The 27,853-nt window shown below is 36.5% G+C and overlaps 1 protein-coding gene across 1 annotated transcript; it reads right to left on the bottom strand.

Annotated features, from left to right (window-relative positions):
• Positions 1 to 1,162: 1,162 nt before the first annotated feature.
• On the bottom strand, positions 1,163 to 27,495 carry LOC149798091 (uncharacterized). The gene is made up of 13 exons (XM_089963181.1): positions 27,329 to 27,495; positions 26,385 to 26,685; positions 24,189 to 24,388; positions 23,547 to 23,654; positions 19,364 to 19,457; positions 18,729 to 18,778; positions 12,150 to 12,231; positions 9,082 to 9,167; positions 7,236 to 7,430; positions 6,281 to 6,376; positions 5,612 to 5,875; positions 5,218 to 5,303; positions 1,163 to 2,403 (listed from the first exon to the last, which is right to left on the bottom strand). The coding sequence occupies exons 2-13, from the start codon at positions 26,596 to 26,598 to the stop codon at positions 2,232 to 2,234; spliced, it is 1,647 nt and encodes a 548-aa protein (XP_089819307.1). The 5' UTR covers positions 26,599 to 26,685; positions 27,329 to 27,495; the 3' UTR covers positions 1,163 to 2,231.
• Between the last annotated feature and the right edge of the window lie 358 nt (positions 27,496 to 27,853).

Genomic DNA, 27,853 nt, shown 5'->3' with positions numbered 1-27,853 from the left:
GTGGAGTCCAAAATAAATTTGGAGAATCTTAATGGGATAAATTTAAGAAAAATTCTTCACTATCCGATTCAGTCAATAACGGTTGCTGCTTATTACAGTATATTCGGATTGACAGATCGTAATAATATATCCCCTAGAAAAATACGTAAAATGTGTGAAAACTTACTACATGTGTCAAGTGAACGTCATTACAATAAATTAAATACTGCCAATTCCAATTTGTTTCATGTGAACTTTGTAGATTTTTTTAAAACAAGTGACAAGTTGCCAGTATAACTGTTTCAAATCTTGTTGTTAAAAGGGATTGCAATCATCACCGAATGGATTAAATCTATTTGAACACAATTAGAAAATCAAACGACATTTTGAACGTTTTAATCATCATCGAGTAGGTTATCTCTATCGGAACACCATGACTCTAGATAATCAAACGTCATGTTTGAACATTATTTTTACCGACTATATCATCTTGAATTATAACGTAAATTTCCAAGATAGTACTATATGTTGAACTTTCTCCTGTGCGCAGTTATATCACAAATACGTCTTTTTGCTGTTACAGATATTCCCTTAGTCAACCAAGGTCATGCATTTCTCATTTAGCCATAAAGATTCGCTGCGAAATGTCGTAAGACGTTAGAAGCAATTATCACTGGAAGCGGATTTGTCGAAGCGTCAACACATCAGTGGCAGTACCTTGTACAAAGTAGCAGAACTATGATAAGCCTTAACATAAAGAAAGTATAATAAACGTTCAGATAAAGCATGCATATATTTTAAGTTATAAAAGGCTTAAATCGATTTATGTTTGAAGCGACTGATGTTCAGATTTCCCTTCCACCGTTAGCAAGTACACTGGAGTCTAAACAAAAGGCATCACGACTGAATACAACATGAGGGCTGAAGGTGTGACGTTATCGTCATTCGCATGTAAAAAGCGAAAGACGGCTTCCTCAATTTGAATTTAACATCTACACGTGTAGCAAGTAGTTAATTTGTAACTTTAAAAATGCATTTTCGAGGATGTGGTTTAAATTGATGAAGGCATACTTTTGATGAATCTGTGGGTATTTTTTAATGGATCTAACTAGTCGTTGTTGTTGTTGTAGGGTTTAACGCCATTTTTCAGCACAAGATAGGCTATAATGGCGGCCAGTATAATTGGTGGAGGAAGAACCCTGGAAAACCCCGGGAAAAACCACCGACCCACGAGAAGCTACTGGCAGGCTTTCTCACGTACCTACGTTAGCCAAGGCTGAGACTCGAACACACGCAGACAGAGGTGAGATGGCAGTGATCCGTAACGGTGAGCACTTTAGACCACTCGGCCACTCGGGGACCGGATCTAACTAGTAAATGCACGTGTCATTCCATCTTCAGTTAAGAGCATTCTTTACTTTTGGACTTGTCATGGGACATGTAAGTTTAGTTGGGATTTAGTTCATAATGCTGAAAGTGTCTCTTTAATTTTCACTTTGTAACTTAAGGAAATAAATTGTTTATTGATGTTGCTAACGTATTGGTTGATCATATTTCTGTTACATTGTTTAAGACTTAGAATCGTAAAGATATAATCACATTTCTAGCAGATGCAAGTGCCACAAGCAGAAGAGTGTTGGTACATTAATTTGTCCAATGGCCACGGCAATGAAATGCTGCTTGTTTTGCAAAGATTGGTCTTAAAGAGTTTGTTTGGAAAATTGCGGAACTCGCTTGGTCCAGAAAGGGCTTAAATTTAGACACGTGATTGTCGCTTATTAGCAAAGATCATGCATCGATCCTCATGATTAATACAACAAAATTAAGTACGTGCTGGTACAAGTTTTCTTTGTAGTAGCAAGATCAAGCGAATTGCATTTTAAGGATCAGGGATAAGAATAAAACACCGGTAAACGAACGAGGTGTGAGGAACATTTCCCTGTTGTTTTTTTTAAGACATCTTTCATGGCGATTACAAAAATATGTGTCACACATAACGTGTAGCTGCTAATCTGACATCTTTGTGATTTAAACAATGGGAAGACCTTATTTATGTTGTATTCACCGTTGTTCTGAGAAACCATTAACTGTTTGGTTGTTGATATTTTATGACTGAAAAAATCCAGAATATTAGTCTAGCAAGAATGCAACTTATGATTTTAATCTGACAAAGTTAATTTTGCTTTTTAACATTTACTTTGATCAATTTTTTTGTTGTTGTAAGTATCACTAGCGATTCCATGTGAATATATTTAACTGGAACGCTGACTTGAAGAAGCAGAACTCGTTGCAATACGCATGCGCACAGCCTCTCTTAACTGCTCCAGTCTCTCAAAACTCTTCGAATGGCGAATGCTGGAGGCCGCTTCCTTCTTCACTTTGGCCATTCGTCGTACGTGTTCTTTGTGCTTTGCTAGCAGTTCTCTGTGAAAGAAATTGCACAGTTGGTAATAGGGTTGTATTGACATAGATACAGGTCTGTTGATTTATCGAAATCCGTAGTTGTGTAGCTTAAAACAGTGTTGAATTTGTCTAAAATATGTCTCGCTGGAAATTTGTAGTTGTGTAGCTTATAACAGTATTGAATTTGTCTAAAATATGTCTCCATGGAAATGCGTAGTTGTGTAGCTTATAACAGTATCGCATTTGTCTAAAATATGTCTCCTTGGAAATGCGTAGTTGTGTAGCTTATAACAGTACTGAATTTGTCTAAAATATGTCTCCTTGGAACTGCATGTATTACATATTTTACCAGTCACAACTGGTATTGACATAGTTACGTCTACTGATTCATTGGAAATGGGTATTGACATAGTTACGTCTACTGATTCATTGGAAATGTATATTGACATAGTTACAAGTCTACTGATTCATTGGAAATGCGTATTGACATAGTTACAAGTCTACTGATTCATTGGAAATGCGTATTGACATAGTTACATGTCTACTGATTCATTGGAAATGCGTATTGACATAGTTACAAGTCTACTGATTCATTGGAAATGCGTATTGACGTAGTTACATGTCTACTGATTCATTGGAAATGCGTATTGACATAGTTACAAGTCTACTGATTCATTGGAAATGCGTATTGACATAGTATTCATTGGAAATGCGTATTGACATAGTTACATGTCTACTGATTCATTGGAAATGCGTATTGACATAGTTACATGTCTACTGATTCATTGGAAATGCGTATTGACATAGTTACAAGTCTACTGATTCATTGGAAATGCGTATTGACATAGTTACAAGTCTACTGATTCATTGGAAATGCGTATTGACATAGTTACAAGTCTACTGATTCATTGGAAATGCGTATTGACATAGTTACAAGTCTACTGATTCATTGGAAATGCGTATTGACATAGTTACAAGTCTACTGATTCATTGGAAATGCGTATTGACGTAGTTACATGTCTACTGATTCATTGGAAATGCGTATTGACAAAGTTACAAGTCTACTGATTCATTGGAAATGCGTATTGACATAGTTACATGTCTACTGATTCATTGGAAATGCGTATTGACGTAGTTACATGTCTACTGATTCATTGGAAATGCGTATTGACATAGTTACAAGTCTACTGATTCATTGGAAATGCGTATTGACATAGTTACAAGTCTACTGATTCATTGGAAATGCGTATTGACGTAGTTACATGTCTACTGATTCATTGGAAATGCGTATTGACAAAGTTACAAGTCTACTGATTCATTGGAAATGTGTATTGACACACACACACACACACACACACACACAGAAATACACACACACACAGATGTGCGATGTAAAATGATCAAGAAGACCAGTTCCGCTCCGTGTACATGCAGAGTTCAAGGTAGGAGAGATCGGCAAAATCATGCAAAGTATCATATTTAAAAAAAATGACTTAAAATACTAACTATAGGTTCCTTGGACATATTTCTTAGATCAGAATGGATTTTATAGTGCCTGCAGATATACATCCGACACTTAATAGGTTTAAGTAGACAGATGGATAAAGGTATGAATAAATAGTACGTTCTCCTTGGTGGGTGTAAATATCGGTAAAAGTAGGTTAGATTGGCCGCCTTTTCAAGTTTACGAGAGCACATACACTGTGTGTATAAAGTCATGATATTTGCTGGGTGTGTTTCTCAGTTTAAATCACCTAATGCGGAAGGCGTGCAGCAAGAGCAACATTTCTGCAGCTACATGATGAAGAAATATCATCTGCCAATATCATTGCAACAGTTTTCTTTCTTTCTACAGATCTTGCTCAATCAAGGAAGCTTTTTCAGAAATGCCAATCGATTGTTTGTAAGCTCTATTTGAAAGTTTTGTAATAATATTATCTGTAAGGTCTTGACTATCACAGTGTCCATTGCGATAGCACTATAATTGTTTTGATCAGGTACACAGTACATTATCCGTTGTCAACTTGATTATCGGTGTTATTTTTATACCAAACGGAATCAGTAGATATCAGTGTTATTTTCACTAAAGGGAATACATCGATATCGATGTTTTTATCAGAAGGAATGCAACGATATCGGTGATATTTGATATTTTTTATAGACAAAGTGAATAATGTGATAGCGATATTGGTGTTATTTTATATCAAAGGGAATACAGCTATATTGATGTTATTTGTTATATCAAAGGAAATACAGCGATATTGTTGTTATATTTTTTTATAAAGCGATATCGTTGGGCTTTTTATATCAAAATTATTTAATCAATAAAGAAAAGAAAATTAACGCACGTGGTGGGAAATAGAAGACTAACAGATTATTTAGAACAAAAGACTAAATTTATATGCCAAAATCTTGACAATCAACTTTTCATCGTCACATTTCTTACACGAGACTCTCGCCAGACGAAATCTTTGAATGATTCGCTATCAACTAACGTAAAGTTTTAACGGCTTTTCTTGCCAAACTCCATTGAAAGAAATTTGTTGTGTATCACGGGTGCTGTATAGTTATGAAACGTGAAAATTACTGTCTTTATGACACAATAAGGGGAGTAAGTCCAAACAATCGCTGAATTGCTACACTGTATTTTTTCTTTTACTTCCCCTCCCACATGAAAAGAAAAGAAGAAGAAAACAATGCACACAAAAAGAAGCACCCCCATCAAAAAAAAAAGAGATCACTGCTTGCAAATACGCCCGTTAATTATAAGACATAACCCAGTCAATGGATCAAATATACTTTTCAGAAGAGAGAAGTTAAAAATAAAAGGCTTACTCAAAGTCGACTTGACCGTCTTTATTTCTATCAAGTTTGGTCATCAAAATGTCCAAGGATCGCTGACTTAGAGGGATGTCGAAACTCTGAAAATATTAAAACAGTTGCTTACTTATTATCTAATTTGTATTCTAATTTACAATAAATCGTTCGGATATTCAAAGAAGCAGAGACTTATAAACAAACAAAAGTTTTCCATTCGTTAGAAAGTCATAGCAAAGATGTATACCATCATACAAAAGGAAATTAGGACACAATTCTGTACCTTTATTTTAAAAAAAATGTCTATGTCTCTAACTTATGTGGCAGGAATTTTTATTTGTAAAGTCACTGAAATAATTTCATTATTGCATTTGATGGCAGAAACAAGTTGGGAATGGTCAAGAACATTTACCTCCAAACCACATCTGAGTTCCTCTCTAGTCAACGTGTCACTATTGTCCTTGTCAAAACTATGAAAGAGATCAATGAGGCGGAGGTTTCTCAGCTTCATATACTCGAACAGAATGGTCACAGGGTCATCCGTGTCTACGACTGCCCAGCCTTGACCCATCCGGATATCATCCATGCGGAGCGTGATTCCGTACGTCACCGTCAGAGGGCGAGTCTTCTGGAGCTCGTGAAGCATGTCAACAAAGTTATCATCCACTGACACGTTCTATACAGGAAATATGTTTGAGAAACAAAATTGTGCTATTTATCCACATACAAGTGATGTAAGAGTACCAATATTTAAAATAATTAAATTAATCAGAGGAACTTTTCAAACAGGATATTTTCTGATATAAATTTCAAATTAATAGGCTACATCTTATTCTTTTAATCTCCTGCCAGTGTCTCAAACATCCTTATTTTTGCAGTTTCTTGTAAAATAAAAGTGATAGAGACGGATTGTAATCTATGCAAAGAAGCATTGATTTAATCTGACGTACTTGTAGAATCTGTAAGGTTATGTTGACTGATGAAGTATGATTTCGCGTACATGTACATGTATTCATTTCATATTCTTTCTTTATTTCAGTTAACATTTTAATAATCTCTATCAAACAACTGGGCAACTTACCGATAAATCTAGGTGACACAGCGATGTGCATCTGTCATCGGCTACGGCTTTGAGAATGGCGGTAGCGCCATCTGTAGTGATGGGGTTAGTTCCTATCTGTGGTAAAAAAGGTTTTGTAGATTATGAGTTTGAAAATGACAAATGCAGACGCTTAGGGTGAATTATTAAAAGGGCGTTTAGGCATGTTATCTTCCAGCTGTTTGGTTTTGTGATTATGAGACATCCATGTGAATCGTTTCGAACTTAGGAGCTCCGAGAGAGGTGGAATGTTTATGGTGGAAGAAAACGTGAAAGATCAATGCCGTTGATTTATAAAATTCCTATAAGCATCGATAGCTAAACTTCACACAAACCAGAAGTGTGTCTGAAGATGCAGAACCCCGCCCTCTTGTAAAGATTTCCTCAGTTACATGCCGTATATTTAACCAGTCAGATTCTTGACTACTGTCTTGTCAATCACTTACGTATTATTATTATTATTATTATTGCGGTACTCCAGCAGTTGTTGAAAAAAATCCATTGCATCTAGCCATTTCTTCCTTTCATCATCCTCAGTAAACTTAGTGAGTTCGACTATTTTTCATAACAACACACACACACACACACTTGCACACGCACGCGTACGCACACGCACGCACACAGGACGAGTGCGCGCGCACACACACATACATACACAAAGCTATCATACTGACTAGACTCCGTTTCGAGGCTAGGGTATCAAGCGTGATTGTCAAACATATTCGGTAGCCTGCATTTGCTATTCCACAGAAATAAACAAAATATTATCAATGATTACTGGTTGAAACATTGCTGGGGGACGGGGTTATTAAGTTTTAATTGGAATCAATCTGCATGCAATCAGTTTTTAGAAAGGAAAAAACATATTAAGGTTTTAATGGAGTTGTTGAGACTTTGACATGTGTCTTTTTCTTTGTGTGATTTGTTATGTTCTAACCTTTAATGTTCTGATGTGTCCATTCTTTGTAAAGCCTTTAAGCAGCTGTTTAAAGGCATCGATGGTCACTCGATTGGAGGTCAGATCTATCTCGCACAGACTTCTGTTGACCTTCAAAACCTTACCCATCTCGTGACATCCCTCGACACCAAAACCATTCCATGCAATGTTTAGGGTCTCCAAAGCAGTGTTGTCCTAACAATGATAAATGTTATTAGAATTATTATTCCCTTCACTTATAGCTGTCCATGATACAAATGCCCAATATTAACTCTTTTTGTGGATAAATAGCCTTAAATTTAACAAAATTACTCTGTGGAAACTGATATTATTTTCTTTGCATACGCTTATATTAAACATATTCGTTTGTGCGCGCGCGCGTGTGTGTGTGTGTGTGTGTGTGTGTGTGTGTGTGTGTGATTTAATAATTACGAGTATTAAAGCTGTTTGTCATCTGAAAGTTTTAGTTCTAGTTCTGCAGTATGTTTTTTTCCATCCATGTGTACATTCACGATTCCACCTAATACGTGCTAGTTGGATTCAAATTTTGAATTCTTTTTAAAAAATCTAAAAACTGAAATTTCCCGTCTGAATGTACAGATGCTAGTAAAAGTAGTCATACTATCAAGGTCTGTATTTATTAGAGGTAGCTTAACAAAGAATGTACAGATGCCAGTAAAAGTAGTCATACTATCAAGGTCTGTATTTATTAGAGGTAGCTTAACAAAGAATGTACAGATGCCAGTAAAAGTAGTCATACTATCAAGGTCTGTATTTATTAGAGGTAGCTTAACAAGGAATGTACAGATGCCAGTAAAAGTAGTCATGAGTTTCATGGTCTGTATTTATTAGAGGCATTTTAGCAAAGAATGTACAGATGCCAGTAAAATTAGTCATGACTTTCAAGGTCTGTATTTATAAGAGGCAGTTTAACAAAGAATGTACAGATGCCAGTAAAAGTAGTCATACTGTCAAGGTCTGTATTTATTAGAGGCAGCTTAACACAGAACGTACAGATGCCAGTAAAAGTAGTCATGACTTTCAAGGTCTGTATTTATTAGAGGCAGTTTAACAAAGACGCCATTCTGCGATAAGACCATAGGGATGAGCAGATTCATTCTGACGACAGATTTCAATTTGGAACACATTTTGTTGTTTAATATGACTGACTGTCATATACAGCAATTTGCGATCGATGTATCTCTGAAAACAACACACAGGTCCTTTGGTTCACCTCTGAAAACAACGAAAATTATCCTTGGTTTTTCTCTGAAAGCAAAGATAAGGATCTTTGGTTCAGCTATAAAACAACGAATAGGAAATTTGGTTCATCTCTGAAAACAACGAAAATGACATTTCGCTTATTTCTGAAAGCAACCAGTATGACCTTTGGTTCATCATTGAAAACAACAACTACCACCTTTGGTTCATCTCTGAAAGCGACGACTAGAATCTTTATTTCACCTTTGAAAACAATAAGTATGACCTTTGGTTCGTCTCTGAAAGCAACGAATATGACCTTTGGTTTATATTTCAAAGCATCGAATATGACCTTTGCTTCATCACTGAAAACAACGAGTAGGACCTTTAGTTCATCAGTGAAAACAACGAAAAGGACATTTGGTTCATCTGTTAAAGCAACGACTAGGATCCTTGTTTCACCTTTGAAAACAATAAATAGGACCTGTGTTTCAATTCTGAAAGCAACAAAAAGGACTATTAGTTCAACTCTGAAAGCAACTAATAGGACCTTTGGTCTATGGCAGAAAGCAACGAAAAGGATCTTTGGTTCTTCATTGAAAACAACGAATAGGACCTTTGATTCATCTCTGACAACTATGCTTACCTTTAAACCGCAGCAGAGCGCAATGGCTCCGTCTTGTCTAAGATGATTCCAGCTTAGATCCAGTGAGAGTAGAGTACTGTTGTAACCTACACGATAAATGCTTTGCATTATTGGCAAATTATATAGTTGTAGTCCAGCGGGAATGAAATATAAGATTATTACTCTGAAAATAGACGAATATTTCATGCATAGTTTTTGAAGAAAAGTTTGCAGGCAAATTTTTCTGAACTTGAATTTAATTAATTACGACCTTTTTCTCGTGGTTCCTCTCTATTGAGTTTATTTGCATGTACGGACAAACATTGATCATTTCGTAAGAACTGTTAATATTCTGATGTTTGAGGAAGTGTCTGTACGGATTTGTACTGTCTTCTAAACATTTGTGTGTGTGCTTGTGTGTGTGTGTGTGTGTATATATATATATATATATATATATATATATATATATATATATATATATATATATATATAAAAGACATACATGTTTTAATTACTAATGGGCTTCAGTTTAAGATAACTATAGCACTGGTCAACAGTGAAATCATTACTGACTTGAAAAGGCCCTAATCTGTAGTATTTTGGTGTGCCGAACACGAATATAACCGTGAAAAATTTGTATTGGCTCTCGTTTTGAAGATATTCATATACCTCATTTTCTATGTTTCACTGTGTAAATTTCTCCAGTAGGACTGCAGCAACATCCGGAATAATGATGTAACATTGCATAATACCATCATGCTCACATCATCCACAGTTGATTGCATCATTTTCTGATGCAATGCAATACTAATGCCATGCAGCTGCTGAAGTAAGTTGACGTCAGCAGTGTACTATACATGTGTAGGCCTATTATACTAATGCCAGGCGGCTGCTGAAGCTGACGTAAGCAGTGTACTATATAAAGCCCAATCAGATAGGTTCAGCATTTAAAATATTTTAGACGTTGTGCGAGACAGTTCAAGCTACTGTTACATAAAACTTATTATTTTATCCATTTACGTACAATAAAGAACAGTAATGCCTTGAAAGTGTGTTAATACCGCGGACAATTTTTGCTATATTTGTGGGGAAGTGACTTTTGCCAACCAGAAGAAAAGTATCAATTCTCAAGTGAAGAAGGCATATCATCTTTACTTCGGATGCAAGGTTGGTGACCAAGACAAGCCTTGGGCTCCGCATATATGCTGTGCTACATGTACAACACAGCTTTCACAGTGATTGAATTGCAAAAGGTCATCAATGCCGTTTGCAGTCCCAATGGTGTGGAGAGAGCCAAGCAACCACCTAAATGACTGTTACTTCTGCTTGGTTCCTCCTCTTTCCGGCGGAATAACGAAGCGAAAGAAGTCGAGAATAGTCTACCCAAACATTCCGTCTGCATTGAGACCAGTTCCACATGGTGAGGGACTTCCTATTCCAGAACCTCCAGCAGAATATTCTCTTGATTCATCTGACGAAGACAAAGGTGAGTCGACCTGTTCTTCTCCTGGTCCATCAGCATGCAGTGATCCAGATTTTCACTGTGGTGCATCATCAACCCCACACAGAATAACACAGGAAGAACTAAATGACCTGATTCGTGATTTGGACTTATCAAAGAACAAGGCAGAATTGCTAGGATCAAGACTCCAACAATGGAATCTTCTAGAAGAAGATGTCACAATTACTGCATATCGAAAGCGCCACCAGCAATTGGAGCCTTTCTTCAGAAAGGAAAGTAATCTGATATTCTGTTCCGATATTGAGGGCCTCATGAATGCTTTAAAAATCACTCATGACCCACAAGAATGGAGACTATTTGTGGACTCTTCGAAACTGAGTCTCAAGGCTGTGCTTTTGCACAATGGAAACATTCTTCCATCTATTCCAGTAGCGTATGCTGTCCACATGAAAGAGACATACGATAACTTAAGGCAGCTACTGAATTCCATTGAGTATAACAAGTACAGCTGGCACCTCTGTGGTGATTTGAAGGTAGTTGCCCTTTTAATGGGACTGCAGCAAGGATATACAAAATACATGTGTTTCTTATGCGAGTGGGATAGCCGAGCAAGGGAAATGCACTACATGAGGAAGGAATGGACTCACAGGCAGAATGTAGCCATTGGAGAGAAGAATATCCAACACCCAGCTCTGGTTGAGGCTCAGAAAATCTTGCTACCACCCCTTCACATCAAACTAGGTTTGATGAAGAACTTCGTGAAAGCCATTGACCGGACTTTGCCAGCATTCCGATACCTGCATGAAAAATTCCCTTGACTCAGCGAAGCAAAGATTAAAGAGGGAGTTTTTGTGGGTCCTCAGATTCGAGAGCTTTTCAAAGATGACCGGTTCAACAACTTGCTGGAAGGTGACGCGAAACAAGCATGGAATGCTTTTCGCCTAGTTTCTACAAACTTCCTCGGAAATGTTAGGGCAGAAAACTATAAGGAACTAGTAGAAGACATGTTGATGAAGTATAAGAAACTTGGCTGCAATATGTCTCTAAAGATTCACTTCCTTCATTCCCATTTGGATTTCTTTCCTAGCAACTGTGGTATTGTTAGTGATGAACACGGCGAACGTTTTCATCAAGATATCGCAACAATGGAACAAAGATACCAGGGAAAATGGTCCACTACAATGCTGGCTGACTACTGCTGGACACTCCTCAGAGATGCTCCCGAACAGCTGTACAAGAGACAGGCGAAGAAATCTAAGATGTAGTCAATGACTTGATTTTTTATAGGTAGGCTATTACAGTTGACCTTTTACTATTGGAATGCATTTCGTTATGTAAACATTAATTTCTTGCAGATTACAAAAAAACTAGAGCCAATTTTGCAATTTGACTGTCATATTCGTGTTCAGCACATAAAAATTGATAAGAATTGACTAATTTTATTTCAGTAACATGACTTTTGCAAAAATTTGTTGTCCAGTGTAGTCAAAGATATTTATAGTCTGATAGTATAATAGCAAAGAATAATTGTCCACATTGGTAGCATATTCCATTTAATCGTTCAAGTTACAGCAAAGAGTATAAGTAGAAGATAATAATAATAATAATAATAATATAAAACACTTACCTAAAGCGTAGCCAATGGACATTCCAGCCTTGTCTCCTAGAGAGTTGTAGCTAGCCCTTAGGTCTTGTAATACAGAGTTCTCCTACAAACATAACAGTATTATTAGTAATTTTAAACATTATACTGTAACACGCATCGAAAACAAAATTTTCAATATTTTAACAACAAAAAAAAGCCGGTACAAACGTTTTATATCATGTTATTTTCAATATTCTTTTTAAGAAATAAAACGCTTTTGAAATACAAGCATACTTCTGTTTATGTACTAGAATGGTTACCCTTCTCACTGACTGACATTCACTGTTTAAATATACAATAAAACGAAACACTGCACCAAACAACAGTGTATGCATCTGTCGGAGATTAATGAATTATGTCAAACCATTGAAACTGCAGCTCTACCGACCTAAATTGAATCCGACTGACATACATTATTTCCGGTTGTGACTTTTTTTAGTTAAGTTAGGTTCTCCCTGCCCTGTAAATACTTTGATAACTGTATATCAATTTAAAAGAGAGACACAATATTGAGTTGCGTTCGAACTCAAGTTGAGAAGTTTTATGAAAACTAGGCCTGTTATCGACACTGAGCTTGTCATCTTCATCTTCACGTCATTATTAAAGACAAAATTCACGTACAACGTCATCTGTTTCAGTTACACCTTGGGAAGCATATATATTAACAAGAAATTATGAAGGTATTTTAAACGACGTTCAAGAAATCGAACCTTGCAGCAAGCCCTTTCTTTCATTATTAAACTAACTTAATTCATAAGATAATAACATATCCCTTTGTTACTTTCTCCTTTTACATAATGATATTACTATTTAGACTCAAACACACACTAATCATTCTTACAAAAAGGTAAGGTCATGTTAAACGTTTTCCCTTTCCAGCACGTGATATTATAACGTTTCCCAGCTTGTAGGAAAAATGAACTTGTTTTATATCTGTAAATTATATGCGTCAAGATCATCTAATGCCATATCTGCGTCGACTGGACACATTGTATAAGTTTTCAACTTATGTTTGCAACTGATGCAAATAATTAATAAGTGTTGAAAGAGTTAAATGATTGTGTACATGTGAAGAGGATCAGGCTAAGACATTAACAGCAAATATAGAAACTATAACTATTTCTTTGCTTCGTGATACTATGGGACAGCCATTCTCTTGATTGCTTGTTGATATCCAAGTTAAATTGTATTTAGGAATAAAGGTAAGCTATAGGAGCTGATTTCATGGAGGTGAAATTTGATTTTTTGTATTGTTAACGTTTGCAGATGAGATGTAAGTATCACAGTCCTACTTTCGTCATGCTTCTACCCTGAAGATTTAAATCTGCTGTATGTACGGGTATGCAACCTAACGGATGCATTTGTCTTCAGAAGTAGGCTAGCAAATATAGGTTACCCTGACCAGTTTTAAAGTTTCAGTGATAATTTAAATTTCTTACAATTAGATCAAGTTCTATTTCATGTACAGAAATCAAACCAAATTGATGCATTGACCTAAAGGAGTACTGACCACCACTGCCAAAGTTAGGTCATTGTGACTGAATTTTCTGACTATAATTTAGGCAGATATTGAGACACATATCACTTTCAAATGGTAGCACCATTTACATTTGTATTTACGAAACGCTTGAAACCCTTATTAGAAGGAATTGATAAAATGCTTTATTGGGCTGAAACTTTGGTAAACATAACTAAACGCACGCTTAAAGTGTGTATTATGTTTCGCGAAGAATCCTTCATAATCAGCATAAAAACATGGTACTATGTATTAGTGCCAACATGAGGGATTAAGCATTTTTGTTCAGATGCATCTCTTGACCAATTAAAATGAAAACAGAACCGTTTGGTGTTATTGCATCTAAACAGCCTACTGTTATTGATTTCATCGTTTCACAATGCATTAATAGAAAATAGTTAGTTATCAGATCATGCCTTGATGTTCAGCCTGTGAAAGCTGTATTGTGCTACATAATAGAAATAAAGATTACAGTGACGTAATGTTGAGACATGTTCATCAATCATTGCTGCTATTATAACACAGTGTCGGGTTCCTTTAATAATATAAATTATTTTGTATTTATTTTATTACTCTGCAAGCTGATTAACCATTTTCAGAAAAGATTAGCGCACCTTTCGATGGAAAAATGATAATGTATATGTTACGTAATTCATAGGCCCATGAACAAAAGAGGCAGAAAATGCGCATAGTGTCTACAATCATATGGATAGACGATAAAATGGAGAATGTGCACTTTGGGTACGACGACACAGTCTACAGATTGAAAATACAAACAAACAAACTGAATAATTCATATCAAAGCAGAATAGAACATGTCGAAACATTGTACGTCTAAAGGGTGTTCAAGCAAGATTACAAACGTGAAAAAAACCCAAAAAAACAACAACAGTTAAAGTGAATTGTATGAATATACACAAGCAACACACTTGTTTTGATAACTAGAGAAAGTTATCTTCCATGATTCCATGAAATCTACATCATGCTGAATAACAAAACAGCATGGATTTAAACAAACATAGAAGCGAAAGAAACATTATTTTTTTGAATGAGACTTCTCCCTTTGCAACTTTGCAAGTATTTTCTCCAACTTCGATTCTTTTATTAATTTTAAAGAAATGCTTGACGATTAAATGTCACATGTGTATCGCTGTAAAATTTACGTACAAGGTGTAAATACATGTGATAAAACTGACGAAAAATTAATAAATATTGAAACAGTTAAATGTATGGGTAAATTGCTGGAGTCGAAGATTTTCACAGTAAATGCGGGAGGTATGGTTATTGGTGTTGGGAGGAATTACTGTTGATGCTTCTGGGCAACAGTTCTCTTGAATACTCATTCATGCATGCGACACATTGTCTTTAGAATTTAATCCAAAATTTAGGAGTTGATTAAATAGAGTTGAATTTGAAATTTTTGTATCGTCTTCCTTTCAGATGACAAGAATTAGGTCTTACCTTTTTCTGCAGGTGACCTACTTTTCATGCTTTTTCGGCAAGTGACCTACATTTCATGCTATTTCGGCAAGTGACCTACATTTCATGTTATTTCGGCAAATGGTGTGCTTCTCATGCTTCAGTGATAATGTTAACTTTTTGCACTAAACATTATATTTGCTGCCTATGCAGTTATGAAACCTAACTGATGCATCTATCTTGCAAATGATTACTAGTTGTTGGAAAAATTAGTCCACATTGTATAACGTTTAATGTTCTAATGATACTGTCAGTTATTTACGTTTGGCCCAGTTTCTCTTGCACTGTTTCACACACAGTCATGAAACATAACTGGTATATTTATCTTAAGGAATATTCACCAATCGCCGGAAAAGTGTGTCATTTGATACGCTCTTCATGCTCTAGTGACGATCACAATTTGAAGTCTCATTTGCTGTAAGTGGACAGTGGGTTCTCTTTCTAGATGTATCAGGGGCGGCACCTGCATTTGGGAAGCGTTTCGAAACTTTTATAACAAGGACTTGATCAGTTGGTTTGTATCCTTAAAATCTGGGACCTGATAATCCGGGATTGGTAGTTAATCTATGACCTATATCTATTATTTTCAGAACTGTTTATTTAAAAAACACCTTTTGAGACCCTTTATGGGCTGAGGCCAAGACGAACTGTTCCTACTCCCTCCCTCGCCATACAGGGACGGAGCTGCTGATTTGTAAACTAATGCGCATGGTGGATCCATGAAGGGTGTCTGTGGCCAATACAAGTGAGCCAAACCAAGAATTCGTGAGAACTGTATGGTTTGTCAATGGACACTTTTTGCATGTTTTTACAAGTATTTATGAGTCATACGGCTTTACAAATGACTTTGGCACGAGTCATATGTTTGTTTCAATTGATTATGTTGTTTCAACTGAGTACAACTGAGTCATTTTCATTACATGAGATTATTTGAATCTTACTCTCATTACATGAGATTATTTGAATCGTACATTCATTACATGAGATTATTTGAATCTTACTTTCATTACGTGAAATTTTTTTAATCTGACTTTCATTACGTGAGATTATGTGAATCTTACTTTTATTACATGAGATAACATGAGATTATTTGAATCTTACTTTCATTACGTGAGATCTTTTGAATCTCACTTTCATTACATGAGAATATACGAATCACATTTTTGTTTTCCTATTTGTGAATGTTTGTGTAAAGTAACTGAATGAGTCGTATGTTTAGAGCGTGAAAGAATCACACTGTATTTGTAGAGTATATACATATTTTTATTAATTCATTTCATTAACTTCCATCTGTCACCACATTGTGTTGTGTTGTTATTTGATCCAAGCATCAGAGGCGTAGCGGGGGGGGGGGAGGGTAGCAGGGGGGTACATATGTCCCCGGGCGCCAAGGTACAGGGGCGCCAAAATGAGGCTTACAACGTTACATTATAATAAGTAAACAAGGGTAATATTCAAAAATGTGATTAAACGGGGAGGGGGCTGGGGCGCCAATTTTATAGTTCGTCCCTGGGCGCAAAATATCATAGCTACGCCTCTGCCAAGCATGCATTCAGGTCAAATCCTGTTACACTAGGCATTCAGCATTTCCCTGCATACATAAGGCATTCAGCATTTCCCTGCATACATAAGGCATTCAGCATTTCCCTACATACATAAGGCATTCAGCATTTCATTGCACACATAAGACATTATACATTTCTATGCACACTTGCTTCATTTTCCAAAGCATATTTATAGATTGAATCGTTTTGCTTAGACAAAGCGTTTGTCCAAAAAGCTAGAGGATAGAGCCATCTTTTGTTCTACTGTCACCATTTGGCGATGCTTCATCAGGAGATTGCTCACTCTGACATTGTTTATTGATTTATAGCTCTTGAGAGCTGCTTTGATCTGAGGACCAAAAATAAATAATGATACAATGACGCATAATTTAAAGACATCCTAGGTGTAACTATGTTTAGATAAGTTTCATTGCAAAAGCTGAGTTATCTTCTTCATAAATACATTAACACACCCTTTTAAAAGGGTCAATGATTCTTTATATATATATATATATAGTCGAAAGCGCTCAGGGTAGTTAGATACTAGTTTCGCACTGTTCGTTGTCAGTTTATTACATTTATCTGAAGCAAAATTTACAGGCCGTTTTGAACATGTACATTTTTTATGCTACAGTTGACGTATTTATTTCTACAATCAAAGTCACTGAAAGAAAAATACCAACATAAAATCACTCAGCACTCCATGTATAGTCAAATGACTATTTATGATGTTCCATTGCGATGTAATGAAGTGAGGATATATGTGTTCTTTGAATATTGCTCATAAACGGGAACCATATCGGTCCTAGTGGGCATGCAAAGGATACGCAATGAATGACACAAAAATCTGTATGTTAAAGCAGGTATTGACAGCAAAAGTCGTGTCCCACATTCAAGTCAATATTAATAAATTGAGTACAAATTGAAATGATGATTTCTACAATGAACCGGGGAGAATAGCACACAGGGCAGAAGATGTCCACAGTGTCTACACGAACCGGGGCGGAGAACATAATGGGCAGATGTCCACAGTGTCTTCACGCACCGGGGCAGAGAACACAATGGGCAGAAGATGTTCACAGTGTCTACACGAACGGGGCGGATAGCACAATGGGTAGAACATGTTCAGTGTCTACACGAACCGGGGCGGATAGCACAATGGACAGAAAATGTCCACAGTGTATACACGCACCGGGGCGGATAACATAATGGGCAGAAGATGTCCACCGAATCTAGACCAGTTGGGTCAGATAACAAAATAGGCAGAAGTTCTGCAGTGTCCACACGAACAAGGGCGGATAACACAAAGGGCAGAAGATGTGCACAGCGTCTACACGAATCAGGGCGGATAAGACAGTAGGCAGAAAGCGTGCACAGAATCTACACCAATTGTGATAGACAACAAAATAGACAGAGGATGTTCGTACTGTCCACACGAATTGGGACAGACAATAAAACAGACAGCGTGGACAAAGAAAACGAATGCGCTGTCCACATACTGAAAAAGAAAACAAATTGAATACTACAGACCAAAATAAATACAGGATAGCAGATTGTTATACATGTATTATTAGTTTACAAAAGTGAATAAACAGAAAAAAGAAGTTGTATACACTGATAAATGAACTGAAGCATGAAACTTGTGGGATGAGCAACGAATTTTTCCTTCCATTGATCTATGAAATCGGAAAGCATGCGTTGTATGGGAAGGATATGGATATAGACACAGAAGGCATGCAAGCATAATTTTCATATGGGGCAGGAGAAATTAAGTTTCATTGAGGCTTCTATTTGGTCGAGGGAACTGGGTTCAATTAATATCATTAAAAATACTTGTATAGCTTGTGTATTAAATTGGTACGACAAAGGCCAACCCAGTCACCCTTTCTGATGCTCTTGGAAGAGACACAATGAGTGCGCAGGAACGGGGTGCACTGACAGATATTCCGAAACAAAAAGGATTTTGTAAGCGGACTATTCTAAACAAGGCAGACGACAACTGAGGTGTTCAATGGGTCTTACTTCGATTAATTCAGCTATGTATCTGGAATCTTCATCTTTGATATTATTTTCTGTGAAGAGAGGTAACTTTCAACACCATAATTCACAAAATAGTGACAAAATAGTATTTAATCCGACAGACAAAACAATATAACAATTCAAAAATTAAAGTATCACTTTTCGTAGCAGCTGTAAAATTTTTGACTCTCCAAACATGTACCTAGCACTTCGACATTTTCACAGATTTTGTTAACAACAGAATTCCTCTTGATTACACTGATAATGCATGTTATGCTTCAAAGCTATTCCATTGCATTGTTGTGTATTTATTTTGATTGAAAACAGATTAAGTCTTTCGCTTATCAATTAGCATGAATTTATCGATTACCATTATATATTTTGAACCTTGAGAATTTAACTGTTTTCCACATTCTGAAGATTGATAATTAGATGTTTATTGGACACCAGAGACACCACCCATAAAGATTCCTGATGATTGATAATTAGAGGTTTATTGGACACCAGAGACACCATCCATAAAGATTCCTGAAGATTGATAATTAGAGGTTTATTGGACACCAGAGACACCATCCATAAAGATTCCTGCATCGACAGCATTTGCATTTCCCGTAAAAGTAAATGTTTTCATAAACTACCTGATATGTCCAGCGATCTGAGGAATCTGTTGGATTTCAAGGCGTCTGTTAACATTTTCATCCCAAGGGTTCCTATATCATTGTCTGACAAATTCTGAAAGAAACTAATACACTATAACAAAGATAAAAATGACATTTTACTGTTTGAATTCGTATATATCTGTTTGTCACGATTGTTAAGTACTTGTTTGATACACAAACACGATTGTTAAGTACCTGTTTGATACACAAACACAATTGTTAAGTACCTGTTTGATACACAAACACAATTGTTAAGTACCTGTTTGATACACAAACACAACTGTTAAGTACCTGTTTGAGACACAAACACGACTGTTAAGTACCTGTTTGATAAACAAACACGATTGTTAAGTACCTGTTTGACACACAAACACGACTATTAAGTACCTGTTTGATACACAAACACAATTGTTAAGTACCTGTTTGATACACAAACACGATTGTTAAGTACCTGTTTGACACACGAACACGATTGTTAAGTACCTGTTTGACACACAAACACGATTGTTAAGTACCTGTTTGACACACAAACACGACTGTTAAGTACCTGTTTGATAAACATACACGATTGTTAAATACCTGTTTGATAAACAAACACGACTGTTAAGTACCTGTTTGATAAACAAACACAATTTTTAAGTACATGTTTGATACACAAACACGTTGTTCTTTCCGGGGTTTTCCCGGGTTCTTCCTCCACCATTAATACTGGCCGCCATGTATAGCCTATCGTGTGCTAAAAAATGGTGTTAAACCCTACAACAACAACAACAACAACACAAACACGAATAAGGATGTTGAAACAAACTGACACGCTTCATGTTCACATCGCAGTTTTAAATAACAATATTTTGTTAAAGTTAAATGGAACTTTTGACAATATGAACTTTCCCATTTCCTCCATAATATCATGCCAACTAAATCAATTGTTTCCTAAGAAAATACGCTTACAAGGAAATTGTTTATTTTATTACAGTTTCTTATCTTTAATCTTTCTGTTGACAGTCCTTATACAATAAAGAGGAAAAGAATTACAAGTTTTGCAATTTTGTACAAAATATAATTTTTTTTTCTACCTTCATCACCGTATTTAAAATATAAGGGAATTTTAAAAATCTTCAATAAGTCCGTTGGTAGATTTCTTCGTAGCACCGATATGACACACCAGCGCTGACATACGTTTATAATTCGAAATTACATATTTATTTAAATAAGTGCAATTTACAGTTTAAATATATTTAGTGATGCTTAGATTATAACGTTCAGGGCTAAAAGCCTATTCGACTGATGGAGCAAAGGTCAGTCCATTTTTTCTGCCTATACCGCCCTCCTCCTAGTAGAAAAAACAAGCTGGCTGACTCTCTCTTTTTGGAGCAGTTGCCGAATCTCCTGGACTATGGAAATTCGATAGGTGGCAACCTGATTATTCTTGGAGATTTCAACTTTCACTTTGATTGTCCCGGAAACTCAAATACATCAAAACTCATAGATTCCATTAATGTTTTCAACCTCAAACAGTCAGTTAACCAACCCACCCATAAACATGGTCACATTTTAGACTGGATTCTTCATAGACCTGATGATAACATTCTACGGTCCTCCCTGGTATCCCATGACCTTGCATCAGATCACCTCTGCATTATATGCCATCTTGACGTATCAGTCCCTAACCCTCCACCTTTATCTGCTACTAAGAGAAACCTCTGTATGATAAATACAACCAAATTAATGCACGACATCCAAGCTAACCTAACAATTTGCTTACCTCCTACCGCAGAACAACTCGATAACTGTCTGCTTCATTACTTGACAAACATGTCCCAGCTACCAAGTGCAGAGTATCAATTAAAAAGTGTTCTCCATGGTATAGCAGTGTTAGGGACCAGCTTCGCACTGCTAAAAGAGACCGCCGTAAAGCTGAGAGCCTATGGCTTTCCACCAGACTCACTATTCATAAGCAAATCTATGAAGTCGCCAAGAAGAATGTCACAAATATAGTCCATGCAGCGAAATCAGCCCACTACACTACTAAGATCATGGAAAGTTCCAGCTGCAAAGAGCTCTTCGAGATTACTAACAAGCTAATATCAAGGAACAAATCAACACCACTTCCAACTACCTTCTCTCCAGTCGACCTTCCGGACATGTTTGCAAATTTTTTCCGTGACAAAGTACAAACCATTAGAGATAAGCTTGACACCACAATTTCAATTGACTCGTCGTCACCATACAGTTGGGATACAGAATTTGAGCGGCAACCATTAGCAGCATTTGAACCTGTCTCTATGGATTTCGTACGTACAATCCTGATGAAGAGTGCACCAAAGTCATGTGAACTTGATCCAATTCCAACATCACTGCTGCTTGAGTGCTTAGATCCAGTATTGCCTTCACTAACTGATGTAATTAATACCTCTCTCTCATCTGGGGAATTCCCATCATTTTTCAAAACTGCGATTGTAAAGCCTCTGCTGAAGAAACAAACACTAGACCATAACGATTTAAAGAACTACCGACCAGTTTCTAATCTCCCATTCATTTCAAAAATCTTAGAAAAGGTTGTTCTATCCCAGCTTGTATCTCATCTAAATTCAAACAGTCTTTTTAGCAATGTACAATCTGCATATCGCCCTTGCCACAGTACTGAAACTACTCTTCTAAAAGTAGTTAATGACATTCTCTCTGCATTAGATAGCGGAAAGATTACAGTCCTCACCCTCCTTGACTTGTCTGCAGCATTTGACACAATAGACCATGATATATTACTTCACCGTCTCCAGCATGTATTTGGCATTCATGATACAGCCTTACTGTGGTTCAAGTCCTACTTGGTCAACAGGACACAAATTGTATCTGCAAATGGAACACACTCCAACCCAGTTGATCTATGTTGTGGTGTTCCACAGGGGTCTGTTCTTGGACCTGTTCTCTTCATTCTGTACACTCAGTCGCTCTCAAGTGTCATCGATCATCATCCAGTGCCTCATCAATTGTACGCTGATGACACGCAAATATACAAATCTAGCCACCCAACTGAAGTTGATGCTACCATCCAAGGTGTAGAGAGGTGCATTTCTGATGTGAAATCATGGATGACTTGTAAAAAGCTGCAGATGAATGATGATAAAACTGAGGCCATTCTGATCACAACACAAAGACTTTCTCATTCACATCATTTACCTAAAACAATAAATATCAGCAACGCCAACATTAAATTCACACAATCAGTACGAAACCTAGGTGTTACTCTGGACAGTACTCTCACATTGCACCAACATGTCATGAACATATGCAAGGCTGCATATCTTGAGCTGAGACGCATCAGCGCAATTCGCAAATATCTTTCAGTTGATGCCACTAAAACACTTGTGTGTTTATTAGTATTTTCAAGACTGGACTATTGTAACTCAATTCTGTCTGGTTCATCTCAATATCTACTCCAGAAACTTCAAAAAGTTCAAAACACAGCTGCTCGGATCATACTTAGAGTACCACGATCAGAGCACACCTCCCCGCTGCTCTGTACCCTACACTGGCTATCCATTCGATCCAGAATCAAACACGAAATTTGTTCTCTGTGCTACATTTCACTGTCGGACTCTAGTCCAACATACCTATCTGACCTCACCCATGTGTACACACCAGCAAGATACTTACGCTCCTCTTCTGACAATCGTATACTCATTATTCCAAGTATGAAAACAGTCATATGGACAGCGTTCTTTTGCATACAAGGGTCCAGGAACGTGGAATGAATTGCCCACTAAACTTAGACACAAATTCACAGTGATCACATTCACGAGGGCTCTCAAAACTCACTTATTTTGACAGCAAAAACAAACTTAAAGACCTAATAATGTTTCCTACCTGAAATATTCTCAGCATGTTTTTTATTTTTGTTTTATTAATGTTTTTCTAATTTCATGCTGTTTGTTTTTGTAATAATATTATTATGTTTCTTATCTTATAGGTGTTGTCTAAAGTTGTAAAGCCCTTAGAGCTTCTAAAGATTAGGCGCTATACAAAGTCCTCATTATTATTATTATTATTATTATTATTATTATTATTATTATTATTATTGATAGGGATTCACATGAAGCTTTTAAAAACGGATATGTCTTGATATTATAATATTGATTACACAGTATAATTTCGTACTCACAATATCAGTGATGGTGTTATTTTCTTCCAGCATCTCCGTCAGGTACCTAACACCATCAGAACCCATCTTATTTCCCGCTAGGCTCAACCGCTGAACAGTGATATTTTTCTGTTAAATAAATTCACTCCACTTAAAATATACTCTATATAGATTTTGCGTTGTCTTATTCTCTTGTAAATTGAATAACAGCACAGCCGTATATCATGTTCGCATGATCTTGAATATGTTTTTCTATTCTTAACATTTGATCAAACTAACTGATTTTGTGTGTTTTTGTATCCATGTTTGAAATATTTTGAAATTTTGTATTTTGATCCAACCGCTGGAAATATATGAAAAGTAACATAGGAATGAATAAAACAGTCTGATCCTTGTGGGTTTTGATTGTTTGAAGATGTACGCATATGTTCTCATTTTGATTATATTTCTGACACATATTTTAAAAAGATCAGCTTTGAGATATTTTATTTAGGACTGAAAATAGGGGCTTTCAATTTTATAATTCGGAAAAAAACAAATTTACAAATTCCCACATATTTATTTGACAAAAAGAAAACAACAGCAAAACAAACATCAAAACAAAACAAGTAAAAACAATATTAAGACTTGCTCACATAATTATTCGTCGATAAAATCACTTACCACTAAAGCTACAGCCACAGCTTTTGTACCCATTGGGCCAAGTGAATGGTTCGGCACTTCAATGTCAACTTTCATAAGACTTCGGAAGAAATGGGTGGACGGAGTCACATAAAACAGTTTACATGCATTAAGATAAATTCTCTGACAAGGGTCCATAACATCTGCGTCGACTGTTTCTTGCTTGCTAGCGACATGTGTGTCTGGAATAAAATATCAGAGAACCAGAATGTTTTACATTATGCTTCTCTCTCTCTCTCTCTCTCTCGTATATGATGTAAGCAGTGCCGGATCAAGGCCTTACAGGGCCCTAAGCACTGAAAATAGTATTGTGCTACTACACTTCCTACAAAATGTGAAACTCAAATAACAATATTTTCAGCTAAAAAGGCGGGAAAATGGAAAATGTCATCGTTGCCATCATTCCAAATCAAAATACCCGTACATGCAGATCTAACTTGTCATTTATAATTATCACGTTTGTTTAGTCCAGCTCATAAATCGTGTATAAACTAAGGTATTAGTACAAGCCATGTTTGATGTCTGTACATAGCATTAGGCTAGAGTTCGTCTCTTAAGCAAGGTTACCGTGACCAGAGAGAAGATATGGCATCTTGAATTGGCACAGGCGTTAGATCGAGCGACTTCCCACCTAGGTGTTACAGCTTTGTCCTAAGATCAGGGCAACCGTGAAGGACCGGGGCGTGTTCTAAATCCGTCCTCACGTGGACAGACAGCGAGAAAGACGTTTTGTCCGCTAAGTTTGGGACATCCAATCGGAATTGAGACGGAGGGTGTGATAACAATCTGGATCCAAATTATAGCTTCTAACTAGCAAACGAAAATTTAGTATCGCCAAGGAAGGTTGATAAGCAATATAGGGTTACTCCGAGAGAGCCACTCATAATTTGGCGGAAAAACTTAGGATATTCTAAGGAAAGACAAAGCTTCGTAAAGGAAGCTTTTTGGGGGACAGAACTTCCTGTTCAGTGAGTTCCGAGTCTCTAAGAGGGGAGACGTAAGTAAGACTAGCAGAGCAGTCGGAATCGACAAGTCGGGGAGATTGTCGAGGAGGAGGAGGAGGAAAAGGAGTCGAGGAGGAGAAAGTTGAGAAGGAGGAGGAATGTAGAGAAGTCTAGGAGGAGAAGGAATTTGGAGGAAGTAGGGAGGAAAAGAAGGAATTGGAGGAATATGAGAGAAGAATACACAGATGAATAGAACACAAGGACAGGTTGAAAGCTATGTCACACTACAAACCAAATGATGCAATAGGCAAACACAGGGTCGAGCGGAATCCGAGTACTTGGGAAATTTTAATCATTTGATTATTGAATTGTCATTAAATTGTTATTTGTTGAATTTCACTTTTCCAGTCATTTAATCGTCGGCATTGCTGACTGGGGGCTCAGAGCTTTACATGTATCTTTCACTAATTTAACTTCCAACCAAAATCGAGCCTGAGTGGGACTTCTATAATAATTTAAATAAATACTGGAAGCACCCCACCCCACGCCTACCACAGTGACGGCATAATAACCCCGTCACGCCACAATAATTCATTCAATTTTATCATCAACAATGAATTTGAATTTTTTTCTGGTGCCCTAAGCATGTGCTTAGAGTGCTTAATAGATAGTCCGGCACTGGATTAAGAATGCGTCATGCATGTTGGCGGCAAAGGTATGTCATTTGCCTTTTCATCTCTTGAAGCGACATTTCAATTTTTTTAAATGCTTCATTAATTCTCTGTCTTGTTATTTCCAACATTTCGTAATGTATATTGTTCACCGCCTCAATTTAATTTCGATTTAAAATATGATAGGGGTAAGTAATACTATACAAATCACGCAACAAAATTTGGAAAACGTTTCAATCTTTTTAATTTGGGGAATATTCATGATATTAAACGAATACTACCCGTATAAAGATACGGGTCCATGGGTGCCCGCTGAATTTTTTTTCAGTGGGGGGGCGATCAATCAGTCACGGCCGGGAGAGTTAGTATAGTAAGCAGTCTGAAACTAAAGCTAATATTGACTGTTGACTGAGCGTTTTGTTTGAACAGAATCTTGTGACATATATATATATATATATATATATATATATATATATATATATATATATATATATATATATGTCAGTTGGTAGGAATACATGAATCAAGTAAAAGCTTGCTACTTTAGCAGAACAAAGATTCACCCAGTGTAACTTGTCCATCTTTATAGTCCTTTTCCTTCCTTTCTGGGATTTGACCTAGTTTCTGGCTAGTCCTGTTAAAGGTTGCCTCGGGTTCCGCCCAGAGTTGTCTTTTCCAGATAATATGGTAACCCTTCTTCGTCGTACGTTTCGCACTACAAGGAATCACACTGCCTGTGCTTGCTTTCATGGCCTTATCAGTTTGTAATTTTTCCATCTTGCATTTGTAGATACATCCAATTCATCACATAAATCGGCGAAAATATTAGACAAATGGCCACCTGCGGATGTTCGATTTTTGTTTCTGTCAAAGTGTAAATTACGTATTAGATTAAACCTTTAATGTGCCTGGTCAGGTCATTACAATAAAGAAATCCAGAAGATTTTACTAGTGTTTTGACCTTCAATACATATAATTAGCCATCAAGACTAGTTTTCTCCAAACGTTCATAAGACTGTGAAAATGTTTATCTTACAAATCGGCTCATTCGATTTGAGTTTCTTTCTCTAGCATGAACAGGACAATAAATAGAGTAAAACAGCTTTACTTTGTATCTGCAGTTTCCTCAGAGTTGATTTCAGAAAACAAAATGGGATATAGGTTACTTGGATCTTCTCTTGTTGTTCTTAAGTTCATTTTCCAGTACTACAGCCTGTACATAAAAAAATAGTTCACTTTATGGCTATTTTTTTTGAAAATCAGAATACATTTTTGTGTCACTGGTCAATCAAGAAGGTTTAGAAAAATCCGGTTTGTTTCATTCTTATTATGAAAACTTGTTTTACGTTGCAATTGACTTTTTGGAAAAAGTGAAACGCACACATACACAGAAGAGAAAATTATTAATTTAATATAGTATAATTTCAACTGATTTAACTTAAGTCTTCATTAGAAGGTAATCAGCAGAATATTTAATTATTTCACATTTTTATAGAATTACACTTACCTGTTAGAAACGAATGATATTCACGATGTAAGTGTAGTTGCCCGGATTGAAACACAACGTCATGAATGGTCCTGATCAGCATCTGCTGTAGCCAAGTTTATGATGACGATGCGAATTGTATACCACTTCATTCAATGCCATGAAACTAATCTCGTATTAAAGAAAACAGCCGTTTGCTGCGAGTCAATGCACCGGAAATTTCAATTCGGATACTGGACTCTAATAATCATTACACGATCCATGCGCGGCTAAACGAGCGCGTCGGCCCGTCAAATCGATATGTATTATTTGATAGTTTCTGTTTTTTTTCCATCGCAGCTAACGACATTATAAAATAATATTGTTGTGGAAGGCGAACCAAAAATAGTGATTTTTATTTGTGTATGGAAAACTTTCGTCATAGAAAATCAATTTACATCAAGTATTATTATCTAGTGTTTTTGATAAAAGTCAATCTCAGTGAAAATCATGTGACTGTTTATGTATGCATTATACGGTCTTTTTGCCAGATCGAGAGTGGTACTG

Source organism: Sinohyriopsis cumingii, chromosome 6 (genome assembly GCF_028554795.1).
Source record: "Sinohyriopsis cumingii isolate HCF-2022 chromosome 6, ASM2855479v2, whole genome shotgun sequence".
In the NCBI taxonomy this organism is placed as follows: Eukaryota; Metazoa; Mollusca; class Bivalvia; order Unionida; family Unionidae; genus Sinohyriopsis; species Sinohyriopsis cumingii.
The sequence above is the reverse complement of the archived record's forward strand: the minus strand, read 5'-3'. Positions and strand labels throughout refer to the sequence as shown.